Source organism: Centroberyx affinis, unplaced genomic scaffold, assembly GCF_046629955.1.
Source record: "Centroberyx affinis isolate AG114_WGS23_722 - 3 ecotype Tasmania unplaced genomic scaffold, CSIRO-AGI_Caff_v1 ptg000854l_1, whole genome shotgun sequence".
Lineage (NCBI taxonomy): Eukaryota > Metazoa > Chordata > Actinopteri > Beryciformes > Berycidae > Centroberyx > Centroberyx affinis.
The window spans coordinates 85,646-100,926 of NW_027279448.1; the positions used below are offsets into that span (position 1 = coordinate 85,646).

The window sequence follows — 15,281 nt, forward strand, 5'->3', positions numbered from 1 at the left end:
ATCTTATAGGCCAGCATCAATCCATGTGAAAATATATTACCATTACTAAAATTAAAGTAATTTCAAGTAAGAGATTGCCTTGATTGGTTTGTCTGTGGGGTGTTTCTGTAGGTATTAGTCAGGCCAAGATCAAACTATCTGTGTTAAGAAATCTCTGAATAAATGTACAGTCAGTCTTTAAAGTTTGGCACATGGCAAGAAGACCACACAGGTGCCCGTGCGCTGCTTTGCAACAATCCCCATCACTTTAAGCCAGTCAGCAGTCCTGACATGTGATGGTGCACAACTCCAGATGTTTATCTGGCTAATACTACTCCTGAGCAATGGAAAATAGTAATATGGTCTGATGAATCCTCTCACCCTTTATCGTACAAAGGATGCCTTCAATCCACAAAGTCTGTTACCGACTGTTAAACATGGTGGTGCGTCTGTAATAGTATGGGCATCCATCTTGTGGAGTCATTAGGTCAGATGACTGCACTGCATGGTTATATAACAACCAAGGAATATGAGGCCATTTTACAGGACCAGGTGCACACTATGGTTCAAACCTTTCCTTCACTGTTCCTTCAAAATACCCCCATAACACACTGCATAATGAATACAAAAGTGGTTTCAATAAAACCCTAGGATGAAGTCAAACACCTTCCATGGAGTCCCAATCACCAGATCTAAACATCATTGAACCTTTATGGGAAGTAGATTTCCCCTTCCTTCATCCCTCAAGAACTGGAAGTTTTCCTTGTTGAAGAATAGTTAAATATCCCACTGCACACAGTTCAGGACTTGTATGACAGCAGTACAAGGACTGAAGCTGTTGTGGAAGTAAAGGGTGGCCCTACTCTCTATTAGGTTCTTCATATTCATATTGTCAGGTGTTTCCATTATTTTCTCCACCCCATGTAGATGGATGATGGAGTTTACCCAACTGATCTGCCACTTCTCCACTGCTGTTTTGAACAACACTGCAGATGCAAGTAAGTAATGGAAGAATATTGGTGAAGCTGCTTATAAATTAGAAAATATAAAATTAAATAACCACCAGTCAAAAATAAGCAAAAAGACTGATTTAGCACTCTTTTATTTTCAATTGGCTTTTCCTGTTAGTAAAATGGCAGATTTATTCATATGTACACATGACCTATAAAAATAGACAAGCAAATGAGGGAAAAACCAGAGGAAATGTCGCTCTCAATATTATGTACATCAATATAGAACTTCATTTCGTCACACTATTAACACAAAACAAACAAACCTATGACAGATGTAGTGCTCAACTCAGGACACTGACGCAAGCCTTTTCTAAAACATCAATGACATCATAGAGAACCACAGACTTCTCATCAGAAATATAATTATTTTACCTTTTTGAAAAATAAAAATGGCTTCAATACAATTTACAATGTGTTTTACATTAATTTCCCATTCACAATTGTCATGAATTGCCCCTTTTTAACTTAACCTACATAACTTAAATATTAGACAACCAAATGATCTAAGTCTGCATGGATTCATAAATTTACGTTTAGCAGCATTGCCTTTATCAACTAGTACCCCTCAATTTGGAATATGTTTTTTTTAAATTTTCCAAAATTTCCATTCCATTTTCCCATTGGACAAAAAATATATATTACTGCTTTTCATTTCCCACTGTATTGGAATAAATTGTATGGACAAAAGCTTTTCAAAATGTTAAGATCTGCCATATTGACATGGGTACTCATGTCTTTCATTACAAAAATAAGCGCTTTAGTACAAAAGCTGTAGGCATATTGTTTGGTATGGTATGGGTTCACATTTAGTTCTGAAATGTAGAATCATCCACCAGTTTTGCACTGAGCATATCTATGGAACAATTAAATAACCTACATGTATAAGTATCAATAACAGCAAGAATAAACACGTTAATGGAAGACATGGCTCAGTGCATGTGACAGAAACTCCTTTGGCTCACTCCCCTGGCAAACACAAGGTTTTCAAAGCCCTTTACGCAACATGTGTTACACCTTTGTTTGTAATGTCACAACTATCTAGCAAATAAAAGACCCCTGTGTCATGAATGCAAAGGTACAGTTTTGTCTTCTCAAAAAAGCACTTGGAAATACTCTTGTCACAATGCAAACAAATACTCAAGGCAGATTCTGTCCACTGACTTGGACACATGGAAATAAAACGAACACAACAAATGCGGAGGCTGGGAGGGATCGTGGTGGGTTGTACCTTCAAAATGATTGTGTGTGTGTGTGTGTGTGTCTATGCAGAGGGTCCTTTCCTTTTAGTTGCTGAGCCAGCAGGCAGAGCACAGTCCTTCAGGTAGCAAGCCTTGGCTACTGTAAATACTGTATTCCCTATTGATTAGTTCAAGAGTAGGGCATCCATGGGGATCACAGTGAGAGCAGGTCAGTTATTTTGTGTGTGTATCTGTTGTGAAAGAGAATGAGACAGAATTGTGCGTGTCTGTGTGTGCATTCGTGCTTGAACGTTCACTATCGAGCCCCCGGGCCAGCGGGGCCCTTGCCCTTCCTGGCTGGGCTGTGGCTGGTGTGGTGGTGGCTGTGGGACAACTGTTTCTGGGGGCTGGGAGTGGAGGTGCCTCCTTTGGCCTGCGGGGAGGAGCTCCTGCTGGGGTTGAAGGCCGGGCTGGCACCAGACCGGCCCAGAGAAGGCTGCAGGGGGCCGGCCGCAGAGAGGCCTGCTGGGAGGAGGGACGGACATGGAGATGTTAGTGCTAGACACACCCATGTAGGACCGAGATCACACTTAACACGTTACTCTCTAATGAAAGTTCGAGAGAGGCAGAGAAACTGTAGATATGCTTTGAGAGTCTGGAGAACACAATCGGCCTCAGGAAGTTTAAACGGTTGCTATGGCAGCTGGTCACTTGGGTGCCATCTTAGGAGGATCAATCCTTTGTCCGAACAGTGGAAAAGAGGGAAATGCAACATGGGGTGACGCCAGCTTCCCGAGCTCGATACAATGGGAAATTATTAGGTGAATCACAAAAAAAAAAGGCAATGGCAAGTCTCAAATTTAATTTACAATCAAAATCCTAAAATGGTGTGACATCTCGACTAATGGCAGAGAAAGAAAAAGAAAAGCGAAAAAACTAGTCCACATGCTAAAGAAATTCTCTTAAATGCATCTATCTATTAGCGGCTCTTACAGTTACTAAGATCTCTCCCATTAGCATAATGGAAGTATACAAGACTTCCACCTCTTCCTGCAAGTGATGTGGACTGATACAGTGCATGCATGTATTTGTGTGAGTCTGTGTGTGTGTGTGTGTGTGTGTGTGTGTGTGTGTGTGTGTGTGTGTGTATATTCCCTAACCTTTTGAAACGCTGTAGCCATAGGCGGCGTATGCTGCTGCTGATGCAGCTGCTGCCCCAGCCATCGCTCCCGCCATCGCTGCCGCACTGCCCGCTGTTGACTTGCGCCCGCGTCCTTTCCCTGCCGACTTGGCCCCGCCTCCCGATCCTTTAGGCCGTCCCCGACTCCGCCCCGATCTGCCTCTGCCTGGACTGATTGTGTCCTGGGCTGAAACACCTACACAGGGAAGCAAGACACACATAAGGCACAAATGAGACAAATGTTGTTGTTTTGTCCTTTTCTGTATTACTAGCAATGCTTCACCTATTTAGAATTATTTTGGCTTCATATACATATCGAACTCAAACGTATAACAAGCCAAAGATGCAAAGATGATGCTTGGCAACCAGAGGACCTGCAAAACCTGCTGGCTCATGCATCTCAAATAAATAAAAATAGTTATAGATAGAAAACGGGTGTCTGCCCATGACAAAGCATATTCTTCTTGTTTATTCTTCAGTCAAAAGGGGCACATGGAGGACAAGGTAGGCAGGAATAAGTAGGCTTGAGGGAAGAAATGCTTTAATGTAGAGCAGTTATTACACATTACTCATCACTCATCATTACCCTTAGCACAGGATCTAGGCAAAAGAGGAATGGTGCTCTTATTTTCCATACTGTCTGCACTCTTAGAGTCTCGGTTTGCCTGGTACTGTGCCTAATCCTCTAATACCCCTACACCTTCTGCCCCAGTCTCCATCAGTCTCCCCACTGGTCTGAGGTTTTCTCCCATCTTTTGATCCAGAGGCTGCGGTACAAAGTGGGCCCCCTTTCAAAACCAGACGTCTAATACCACAACCGTTCTCTAGGCGGAGATGAGCCGACCCTATAACTAACACCCGGACACGGATTAAAACCCCTCCCCTCCACGCGTCCCTCGTCCTCCCCTCAGGCCTCAATCTCCCCATCTTCCCCTTTTGAACCCTTTGACCAAGTTCAAATTTCCTCCCTCATTCTCCTAACCTCTGTTCTCTCTTCCAAACCTTTCAATACAACATCATCTAGGGATGCTGTGGCCTTCTCCCAGCTCACAGGGCCTGGTTAGCAGGGGCCATTAATAATCTCTCCTGGCGGGAGCCTCTTACCATGACAGCTAAACCCCAAATGGGTTTCAATGAACCAGCATGTATTTAGGAAGGATTATTTCACTGCAAAGCATCCAAAGTAGAGATATAGAAACAACATATAGATTCACTCTTTATCTGGAACTCAGAGTCCAGAACACGGTGAAATACTGCAGCCAAGGCAAAGTAAAACCATCATAAATCAAAATAATCAGCTCCAAAATGCATATGAGGTAACAGACGAGTTGCTTCAACGGACACAGGCCTTTTTTTTAACACTAGTCCTGATAGCAAAGGGAACATGACACCAACTGCTGTTTACAATAATCATGACCTCCGTGTAAAGTCACACTGATTCCCCGTACTAACGTCACTGTAAAACGACAATACTATCTCATAGATAACACACAGAAAATGTTTTATTTGGCATGTTTGGAGCTTTTAGAATGGAGCGTGGCTGTATACTCGTACTACAGTTCACACAAACCAAGAATATCTTTTATTAGGATTTTATTAAGAGTTTTGACAGTGTGCTTATTTCATGGGTGGCAGGGTGGGCTAGTGGTTTGAGAGACTGTCCTACAACCAGAGGAACCAGGTTTAAGCCCCCTTGTCAGTAGGCATCCGCCCTGCTGAAGTGTTCTTGAGCAAGTCACTGAATCCCTACTGGCTCTAGAGGTGCTGACCACCATTATCCGATATAATGTGTCAATTTAATAGAATATTTAAATTTGATCATTTTCAAGCCAAAACAAAAGAATCCAAAAAATTACAAGGATTCAGTGTTTCCCCCATAGTCTTATTCTTTATAGAGTGGAAACAGCACTTAGACAATGGGACATGAAAACTCTCCACTGAAACCCATGATAATGAAATTCTTTCTTCTAAGGTTGGTCAGGAGCTTCTTAAGGCAGAGTGAGGCAGGTTTTATTGCAGATTGTACAGACTGAAAAATCATATCCTCACCTCCAGCATATTGGCGGGGGACAACACTGACAGGACGATATCTGATTTTTAATAAAAGGCCAGATATATCAGTCTACCCCGAATGCACTTCATCTCCTATCTCTCTAGTTTTTTGAGCTGTGCATACATCCTGTCAACAGTCCTGCGCTGTAAACAGTCGGTCCAAATGATTTACTAATTTGATCTCTCACCGTTCATATTGTCAGAGACCGATCCAGAGATGGAGGCGGGGGAGTTGGTGGCGCGAGACTGCGGCGCGGAGGACACCGGGTCGTCCACGATGACCAGCATGTCGCTGCTGCTCTCGTCTGCGTCGGCGTCCGGCGGCAGCGAGCCCGGCTGCAGCTCGCTGCTCAGGGAGATCTGGACAGGGACAGGAGCACACACAGACACACAAGGCTGGGAGTCAGCACCACAGGGAGCAGAGGGACCCGGGACGGGACAGTAAAGGGCAACCATCGAGGGGCACGGGGCAAAGAACAAAGAAGGGAAGGAAGGAAGGAATGAACAAAGGATAGAAGAAAAGAGGGAAGGCAGGAGAAGTGAAGGAAGGATGTGAAGGAATAGATGGTATAAAGAAAGGGCGGAATAAACGAGGGAAGGAAAGATGGAAGGAAGGAAAGGAGAGAGGAAGGAAGGCAGGAAAGAATGACAGAAGGAAGCAACAAATCAAAGAGGAACCAAAAACCAGTGAAGAAATGGATATTAAAAGGAGACAGAGGTGGAGGAGGGGAGATTCAGGCAGGAGTTGGAAAAGGAGTGGAATTTAGAAGCAAAATGAGGAAGATGTAGAATAAGAGAGTGAGTTTGTGGATGCAGGCCAAACTGACCTGAAGGAGCAGCACCTAACCAACCCTGCATGCTTTAAAACGTATTCAACTCATCCCCTTTCCCTTCTCCTCCCTCTTCTCTCTCACCGTTTTCAAGGATTCCAATGCCAATCACTCCGTTCCACCCCTCCTTCTCTGTCACAATTCCCTCACCTTGCTAAAAGGAGCTAGGCAAGTCCATATCTAAGCTTAAGAAGGAATAATCACACACACACACACACACGCACACACACACACACACTCACTCGAGAGTCCCTCACCTCGCTGAAGGGGCTGGGCATGGCAGAGTCCATGTCGACGCTGATGAAGGAGTCATCTCCGTCGGCAGACAAGTTGGAGTTGTCTGCCGAGGGGGCGTGAGAGATGACCAGGTTCACCTCCTTTCTCCTCTTGGTCTCCGACTCCTCGTTCTTCTTCTAGAGAGGGTCAGAGAGGGAAAGTGGGTAGGAAAGCAGAGAAAGAGAGAGAGAGAGAGAGAGAGAGAGAGAGAGAGAGAGAGTGAGAGAGAGAGAGAGAGACAGGGAGAGAATGAGGGTGAGGGGATAGCGTGGAGGAGGAAATTGCAAGAGAGACGGGGATAGATTCAATTTCTTCTCAAATTCTTTATTATTTTATTCTATATCTTTCTATATACACTAAATGCATTCTTTAATGCTATATTGTTTTTAAAATTCATTTGCCTCTGTCTCTTCTTCATGTCCATTCCTTTCTTTATTGGTTATTTTTTCCTTTCCTTTCACGTGTTCCCTCAATTTCTCCTTTCCTTCCATCATTACCTCATTCCTTCCTTTCTCACTTCATTACTTCCTTCTTTACATCCCTCATTTGTTCCTTCCATTCAGTTTTTTTCCATCTATACATCCTTCCTCGTTCAGACATGCCCCTGCTGACTGAGATGGTGATGGAGGTTTGAGGTTTCTGCTGTACTGTACCTTCTCAGCGTATTTCTCCCTCTTCCTCTTGCGCTCTTTCACCTTGCTGGTCTCCTCCAGCTGCCTCTTCTCCTCTTGTCTCAGACGCACTACAGGAAAAGATACAATGCGTTATTTTTATTGTCACCTTTACTTGCGGTTAGGGTAAAAGTTTAGGTTAATGTGCTGATGAGGGAATGAAATTAGGTCATGAGAATGGAACGTGTGCCAATGGAATGTCCTCAAAAGTATTGTAATATCAAAATGTTTGTGTGCATGCATGTGTGTGTTGAAACACTCACATTTCTTCTCCAGCTCGTCGTCATCCAGCAGCAGGCTGACCACCTCTTTGGGTTTGAGTGTGTCTGGTTTGAAGTTGCCTCCAGAGATCACCACCCTTTGGATCTTATTACACAGCAAGACACAAAACACAGTTAATTAATGTTCAAGCCCTTTTCGTGTTTGCATTATGACTCTCTCATATTTTTCTCTCTCAAATTGATTCACATTTTGATACAAGGACTGACAGTATGTGACAGCTAAATATACATTTTGATTCTCTAAAAAGGTTTGTTTACACTGATATTGTTAGCAAAAAGTTGAGTAAAACGGACCCACATTTTGACTTCAAGTCAAAGAATCTAAGAGAATACACCTGAAATGGCTAAATAATTTCTTGCTTTAATAAAAGATTTGTGCCCGGTCTCTACCAAGCCCATGGTCATCATTGTAATGGCACATATTTGTTGCACTTTAATGTTAAATCTCTTACATCCCTTGTAGTCATGTTATGTGTCTTGTATGTATATGTGAGTGCTTGTGTTTCGGACCTCGCTCTTCTCCTTGGCGCGCTGCAGGATCCTCTCCTCTATGGTTCCCTGGCAGATGAGGCGGTAGACGGTGACCTGCTTGGTCTGACCCAGCCTGTGAGCCCGGTCCATGGCCTGCTGGTCCACCGTGGGGTTCCAGTCACTGTCGTAGAAGATCACCTGGAGGGAAAGAGAGAGGGAGGGAGGAAAAGACAGAAACTTTTCACTTTTGATGATAAGAAATGTTAATATCATCATGGAGTAATGCTGCATGAACGCTGTGGCAGCATGCTGTAGACGGAAAACTGGATGTTCATTGTTTTCAACAGAAGAACGACAGTAAACTACGCCAGCGCTGGCCGAACGTGCCGCCAACTGCTCCTGCAGATGGAACTTGCCAACAACAGTTAAATTTTCCCAACCTTTGCTTTCTACTGTGGCAAGGATGACAAACTGTTGAAAAGTCTGGCACACTGGATGCATTTACATAAGTTTGTACACCTGCTCTTCTTGTCTCCTCTTCCAATGAAGATACAGTAGTGAGTAAGCAAGAGCTTTCTTCTTCTGACTGTCCATTTTTGGTTTTAGCTGGACTATTCCAATTCTCAACTTGGCTTCCTATTCATTTACAGTGGGAATCATATTTAATAATCTTATCTATTAGACATTTTGGAATGAAATTAAATATTGAACCTTCCAATGAGTCAGTTTTAAATAAAACTGTTTTATCATCATCATTAGGACATGTAGACTCTTCTGAGTCTGTTAGTAAGAGCAATAAACATGGCAGGGAATATACATGCAATTTGTATGTATTTAAGAACTATCAGGGTTGTTTGTACTTTGATACTGTATCACTGAAGTGTTTTTCCTTCAGTGTGTCAGTGACTCACAGTGTCAGCAGCAGTCAGGTTAATGCCAAGCCCTCCAGCCCTCGTACTCAGCAGAAAGACAAAGATATCCGTCCTAGAGAGGGAGGGAGGGAGGAAGGGGAAGAGAGGGAGAGAGAGAGAGAGAGAGAGAGAGAGAGAGAGAGAGAGAGAGAGAGAGACACACACAAAAGATAATTACAACACAGCACAAATGTCCATATACGATGATATAAATACCCAATTAAGAACCATTATTAATCCTGAAATCGGCCCAACAGCAAGCCTGGGTCTCAGAAACAAGATTACCCCTACATCTAAAATAATTCTTCAGGAAAAACTGGTTGTTAGTATGTATATGTGGAGTAAATAAAACAGTTGCTGCTTGACTGATCCACAATGACATCCGTTTGCTATCTTAAAACTTTAACAAAAGAGGCATGGAATATGGAACATGCACTTCATACCAGTGGTAAAGTCCCGCACAATAAAAGCGGGGGATGTTTCAATAAACCCCAAACTCCTTAACCTACACTCCTCACAATAAGAACCAGAGCAGCCCAGGACCCTAGGAGCGCTGCACTAATGTAAACCAGAGCATGCCGACCCACAAGGAAATGCACACACTCACTCACATACACACACACACACAAACACACACACACACACACACACACACACACACAATCATGCACATACACATGTAATATTAAACTGTTCACTGATGGCTACAGTATATGAAAAGGAGGATTTACAGTCAGTTATTGTCAAAAGGGAGCGCTTGTTTTCACACACACAGACACATACACAGACGCACACACACACACACACACACACACACACTGGAATGCCTCTGTCTATACCCACCGGCTCTGGAAGTCAGCCACCATGTCTCTGCGTTCAGAAATCTTGGAGGACCCGTCCAGACGCATGTAGGTGTGTTTACGGTGAACCATGTACTCCTGGACAGATGAGGGAGGAAGAAGAAGGGAGGATGAATAATGAGGAGAAAGGATGAGAAAAGTACAGAAAGGCTTATCTACACTAATTTCGCTATTTGGGTTTGTACTGAGCTCCCCATTTATTCAGTTTTTTTTGCCAGAACTATGCTCATTTCACTCCCAATTCAGTGTATTTTTTTTTCAAAACTTCAACTTTTCCTGTGAGAAGGTTATCGTATACGACCTCTGAAGAATGAATTGAAAATAGATGCTCATTAGAAAAGGAAATACAGTTTCTTTTTACATTTCAAACTGCTTGAACTGAGGGAATTGGCTCCAGCCCTGTGTTGAATTCATGAATAAAGTTTTTGAATTCATGGATTGTGGTGTTAAACTTTCCTGGATCACCTTCACCACCTCACTGTGAGTTTGGAAACCAATAAATATCCAAATCTGAGGGAAGTAGGAGTATTTTTCAGCCCTTGCTGGGGAGATGTCACCAACCACTCAGTCTTTTAGTACACTAAGTGAATTTAACAAGTTCTCGGATATGCCGTGCATTTTAAGTGGTTCTCTAAGGAGCGGATAAACCCTGCAGATCTAGCTGTTAAGTTCCAGGGGTCAAGAACACTGATCTTTCATATAGGAATTTCTGTCGGACCGCAGTTTTGGGTCCAACATATCAATATCCCACATTTCTTATGCGTTTTTTCTTGGGTTGAAACCTCAATCCCAGTCCAAAGAGACGTTGAGAAACACTGAGATTGATATTCTATCCCCCCCAAAAGTGTGCTAAGCTGTTCTGTGTGTGCGTTGGTGTGGGTGTTAGGTCTGGTGGGAGGGGCCCTAGGAGAGTGGGGTCAGAGCAACAGCAGTGATGAGGTGACATGTTGATCTCTCTTTAAGCACTACCCCCCCTCCCTCCCCAAAGTCCACTGAAACATCTCAGTGCCCCTTTATGAACTAATTACACACACTCGCACACATCACATCTCACCTCTGAGTTGACAGAGACGCATACAATCATTAACCCCCAATAATACCCATGATTTGACACGTTGCCCTCCCTAACCTTAAGCCCCCCCTCCCACATACCCCCTGTCACGACACCCCGGGTCTCAGCCCCAGCAGGCCCGGCCCTCCTCTCTGTATGTCTGGCTCTGTTCCCAACAGTCCCATCTGCTCTGAGTGAAGACTACATTAGGGACCATTAGCCTGGTGCTCGCCAAAATGCTGCTAACCTTGTTGAATTGGCTTTTGATATCTTGCCAGCAGTACCTTGCAGATATTGTTGCATCTACAGAAAGCCTTACTGGGTCTTTCTAATCTCAAAACTAACTCCAGGACTACATTCTCAGAAATAAACGTTTAACAAAAAGAAAGTCTGAGATCTCCTGAGACTTGGGCATCGTCTGTCACAACTTCTGCCAAGTCGTCATGTTATATAACCTGTCCACAGAGTCCTGACCAGTCCTGAGCAGGCAGTTGTCATGTTGACTTAACCACCAGTGCTTGGCAGTCTCTCTCCTAGAGTGGTGCCACACTGATAATATGCACTTCAGCAGCTGGCTATTTTCTCTTCCTGTTTGTTTGAATTGGTGCAAATCAGAAGTGACATTGTTACTTTTCTGCAATTCTTCATCAGTTTGGTTATGTTTCCCAGTGCCAAATGACAAGCAAATCATAAACCAAGCCCTAAGATCGTTCAGTTCAACCTTCTACTGGACAAAATGTTCATCTTCTCCAATTCACTGTCAGCAATTGATTACACATACGATTTAGTGTATAAGCTCTTAAGTGTTGTGACATTTGCCCACAAACCAAAGAGAAGTATGGGAAGAAAGGAGTATGGCAGTACCAAAATTGGTTAATACGTGTCATTAAATGTGCAGTTTCCTGTCTAATATTCCTGTCTCTAGTGAAATAGCATTTTCACTTCATGCTAACCACTCTGGAGTTGGCACTTGGATGCGCATCAAGACCACCTCTTAGAAGTACCAAGGAGCGGTTGACTGGAACCCGAGTTCAGCTGGGTTGTTTCTTAACTCCCCAAACGATAATGAGTCCTCACTCAACTAAGTGTATGCTTGCAGTCCATACCCAAAACCAACTGTTGCAATAAATACTCCCAATGGTGAAGCACACGCAGTAATGCATAAATTAATTCAACTGATTCAAATGTTTTAGCCATCACAACAGCCAACAGATTCAACGTTGTGACCAAAGTCTTCATCAGGGACATGCTGGAATGAGCACTCAACGTTATAACTGCATCTATTGTTAGAATACATATAGTACCAAGATATTCCATCATTCTAAAACAGGAAGACTATCAAGACTTATGCATCAGCTAATGTAATTTACTTGCTTAAGCGCTGCTGTATTCTTGGTTATGTGGGAAAAACAGCTAAAATCTGTATAAGTGAACACAAATCAGTAATCCAGAGAAATGACCAGCAGTCTCCTATTGCTTTATAGAACCGAAACATGACCTATCTACTCTGACGTTTATTGCAAGTACACGTACCCCGATGTGGGGAGGGAACAGTAACAATCTCCTACTCGACTACTTAAATGTGAATGTTTCTGGATCCACTACTTAGGTAACTGGATCTCAGACTTTTTTTTTTTTTTACATGAACTCCAGCGCTCCCCTGATGAAGAGTTCTGTTGAAATGTTGGCTGGCTGGCTGAAACTTTTGAACTGAACTAATTAATTTGAACAAACTGTGCTGGTATCCAAGAAGCCTCTAAAAACTAAGATGCTGATTTCAGATCACTCATCAGACACATGCAGCTTCTAAGGCAGACTCGTCTCAAAACAGCATCTTAATTCAAGACACGATACGAACGTGGGCCATGATAGGGCCTGGGAAAAACCTGCATCACAATCTATCCATCAGGGCCTCATTGTAAAGACCACAATAAATAAGAGTCCACTACCCATGATCCTTATAAACATTTGAGTTTGGCTCTTCATTTTCTGTCACAGGTCACGCACTTTCTCTACTGTATTTACAGTCACAGTGGAGCGAAACACCATAAAATAATAATAAAAAAGAAAACCTCATCTGACATCTATGCTGCAAGATGTTATAAGCTGGTTCTCAAGGGGGGCTACACGCTATAAAATTGCCCCAACATGTTTATGTGCGCCTTTTGTATTGAGTATTGAGAATATTGCGACTGTATCCCAAATTATGTTGGTTAGTCATGAATGAAAAAGGGGATCTGACAGACAAATTTAGTCAAAGCTGTATATCTTTAATCTGTATTACTTGCTATAATCCTCTGCTGATTTTCTGGCTGAGGTACCAAAGAGTCGGTGGGGGCATTCCCGCCAGCGCTGTAATCTAAGCCGCAGACATGCAGTACAGTAAAGTGCAGTCTGAGCAGCCACAGACACACAGCGTAAGTGGGAGCGCTGTCTAAAACGGCGAGACTTGGCGGTCCTGCTCCTCTGTCGTCGCCTGCTGCCAGAGAAAGCCAACAATGTTATTCTCCGTCAGGCCACCCGGATCTCAACGATCCATCACCCCAAAGATGTGATGTCACCAAAAGAACCGGCAGCCGACTGGCGACGAAAACAATGACGCCAATGACAGAGATTAGTATCGGCCCCTCTTACATTCTCTCTCTCTCTCACTCAAAGTCTTATAGTCAGGAAATTAACTCCATCTGCTCAATTTTCATCCTGGACCAACAAGAAAGATAATGGGGACAAGGAAAACTGAAGCCAGATAGGCAGAGAGAATGATTTCATTGGTAGAGGGGACGTCGTCTCCTCTAACCCCCATTGCTGACTGGTGTAAGGTCCGCTAACCAAACATTTTTAGTATTATGTTTATGAGATTAATATAGATTGGTTATCTAACTTGTCCTCGTGCTTTTTATTTATTAGCATTCATCTTTCCTTCATGGTCTATGAAATTTAATTTGTATCATTGTATGACTTACTTTCAATGATGAAGTGAATGATGGAGGGCGGTGATCGAATAAGGGAGAGAATGACTTGTGAACGATTACTTTTATAGCCTTTAATCACTGTTCCAGTCTCAAAGAGCTTCACAACACCCATATTATGAAAACAATGAATGAAAACGACACCCATCAACCTCAGACCGTCAACTGCCTTAGACAAGGCAATCTTACCATGGAGAGTATGACTAAAGGTGGGGTATGTAGTGAGACGCGCATTAGCATAGAATGGCTAGCTTGCATTATCTGAGCTATCTACAGCATTCTCACCACTGCTGTTTTCCTACGGCCTTACACACAAGGCATTCCCACTGTGTTTCCAGACACACAGGAAGACAGTCCTTAACCACCTGGGCTGGGTCCGTCTGCCATCAAAAGATTTGGCTGTGGAAAGAGCGCTGCACTGAGTGAATGGGGAAGGAATTCCCAATGACATCATGGCAGAGGCTTTCGGGCCAAAAGTGATGTTTGCAACAACTATGGAAGCAACAATGGAGTGGTGCACCCAGAGTCCCATTGTTGTTAAACTGGGCCTGCTAGAATCACCCTGGCAGTTCCCATATCAGGCTTTCAGCTCAACGCAGGAGAAAAAAAAACATGTTCTGCGTTCCTCTTTTGTCTGTAGTTCCCATATTTTCCCCCCTCTGGCTCTTTGACCACTTTTGTCTTCCATTTTCTGCCGGCCTCCGTTTCTTTCTCCAACCCAAAGGTCCTTGCCACTCCCATCTCCCTAAACCCCCTCCTCTTCCCCCCACCTTTCCTCTATCCTCACTCCTTCTAGTCATCCTTCCCATCTGGCTGCCTCCCCTGCAGATGAGACCCCTCTAATTAGGCCTGACCTGTTAATTAGCCCTCTAATGAGTGCACTAACGAGGGACAGGCAGGCTCATCAGAGGTACGGGAGCTCCTCTCCAGTGGAGGTAGAAACGTTGAACAACTTGACTGGAACAACGCAACAATACCCAGCTGACAGCAAAGTGGGGCGTTTCAGAAAGCAGGATTATTCTGTTAACCAGATAAAAAAAAAACATCATTCTTGATGCTTTGAATAACTAGTCCAATTAAACTTAAGCCCTAGATATTGGTTCTCACAGATATCTTATAGCCATACCATCAGCCAATGACCTCTTAATATGAACAGCATTTGAGAAGCTGTTTCATGGATGTTTTTTGAATTATCTGGCTTACTGAGCAATTCTGCTTCTTGAAATACCCCTCAGGACAAAAAGAAAACAAAAAAAACAAGAGAACCAGCACAGTCTTGAATTAGGCTACCTCTTCTCCACCAACTTACTGAGTGAGTGCTGGGTAGAGGTCATAGTCTATTCTATAACACTAAAAAGCAATAATAATATAAGTTTCAATTTCACTCTTTGGAACTCCACTGTTCTTCATTCTGAAGATGCATGTGTCTGTATGTGTGTGTGTGTATGTGTGCATGCGTGCATAAGCATGTTTATTTATCATTTCTGAGAACATTTATTCTGAGAAATTTCGGTCACCACAAGGGAGAAAAGATTATTATTAGAGTTCGGTGTAAGTAG

At 43.2% G+C, this 15,281-nt stretch overlaps 1 protein-coding gene across 3 annotated transcripts; it reads right to left on the reverse strand.

Moving 5' to 3' along the window:
* Positions 1–1,079: 1,079 nt before the first annotated feature.
* LOC139645387 (chromatin-remodeling ATPase INO80-like) lies at positions 1,080–9,776 on the reverse strand. Of its 3 annotated transcripts, none has more exons than XM_071521074.1 (9): positions 9,686–9,776; positions 8,843–8,915; positions 7,971–8,129; positions 7,443–7,545; positions 7,162–7,250; positions 6,490–6,642; positions 5,591–5,762; positions 3,331–3,546; positions 1,080–2,695 (listed from the first exon to the last, which is right to left on the reverse strand). In XM_071521074.1, exons 1-9 carry the CDS (start codon positions 9,772–9,774, stop codon positions 2,487–2,489), a joined length of 1,263 nt encoding a protein of 420 aa, XP_071377175.1. In that variant the 5' UTR covers positions 9,775–9,776; the 3' UTR covers positions 1,080–2,486. The 3 variants fall into 3 exon arrangements, with proteins under 3 accessions (XP_071377175.1, XP_071377174.1, XP_071377173.1); XM_071521073.1 differs by having other exon boundaries at positions 1,080–2,692; positions 6,490–6,645; XM_071521072.1 differs by having other exon boundaries at positions 6,490–6,645.
* Positions 9,777–15,281: the final 5,505 nt, after the last annotated feature.

Excerpts from the sequence above, each read along its gene's own strand:
- LOC139645387 (XM_071521072.1), bottom strand. The coding sequence starts at position 9,774 with ATGGTTCACCGTAAACACACCTACATGCGTCTGGACGGGTCCTCCAAG. Across the intron at positions 7,546-7,970 it reads GCGCCAAGGAGAAGAGCGAG|ATCCAAAGGGTGGTGATCTC; the intron begins GTCCGAAACACA and ends CTGTGTAATAAG. Across the intron at positions 6,646-7,161 it reads GGGAGAAATACGCTGAGAAG|AAGAAGAACGAGGAGTCGGA; the intron begins GTACAGTACAGC and ends GACCCTCTCTAG.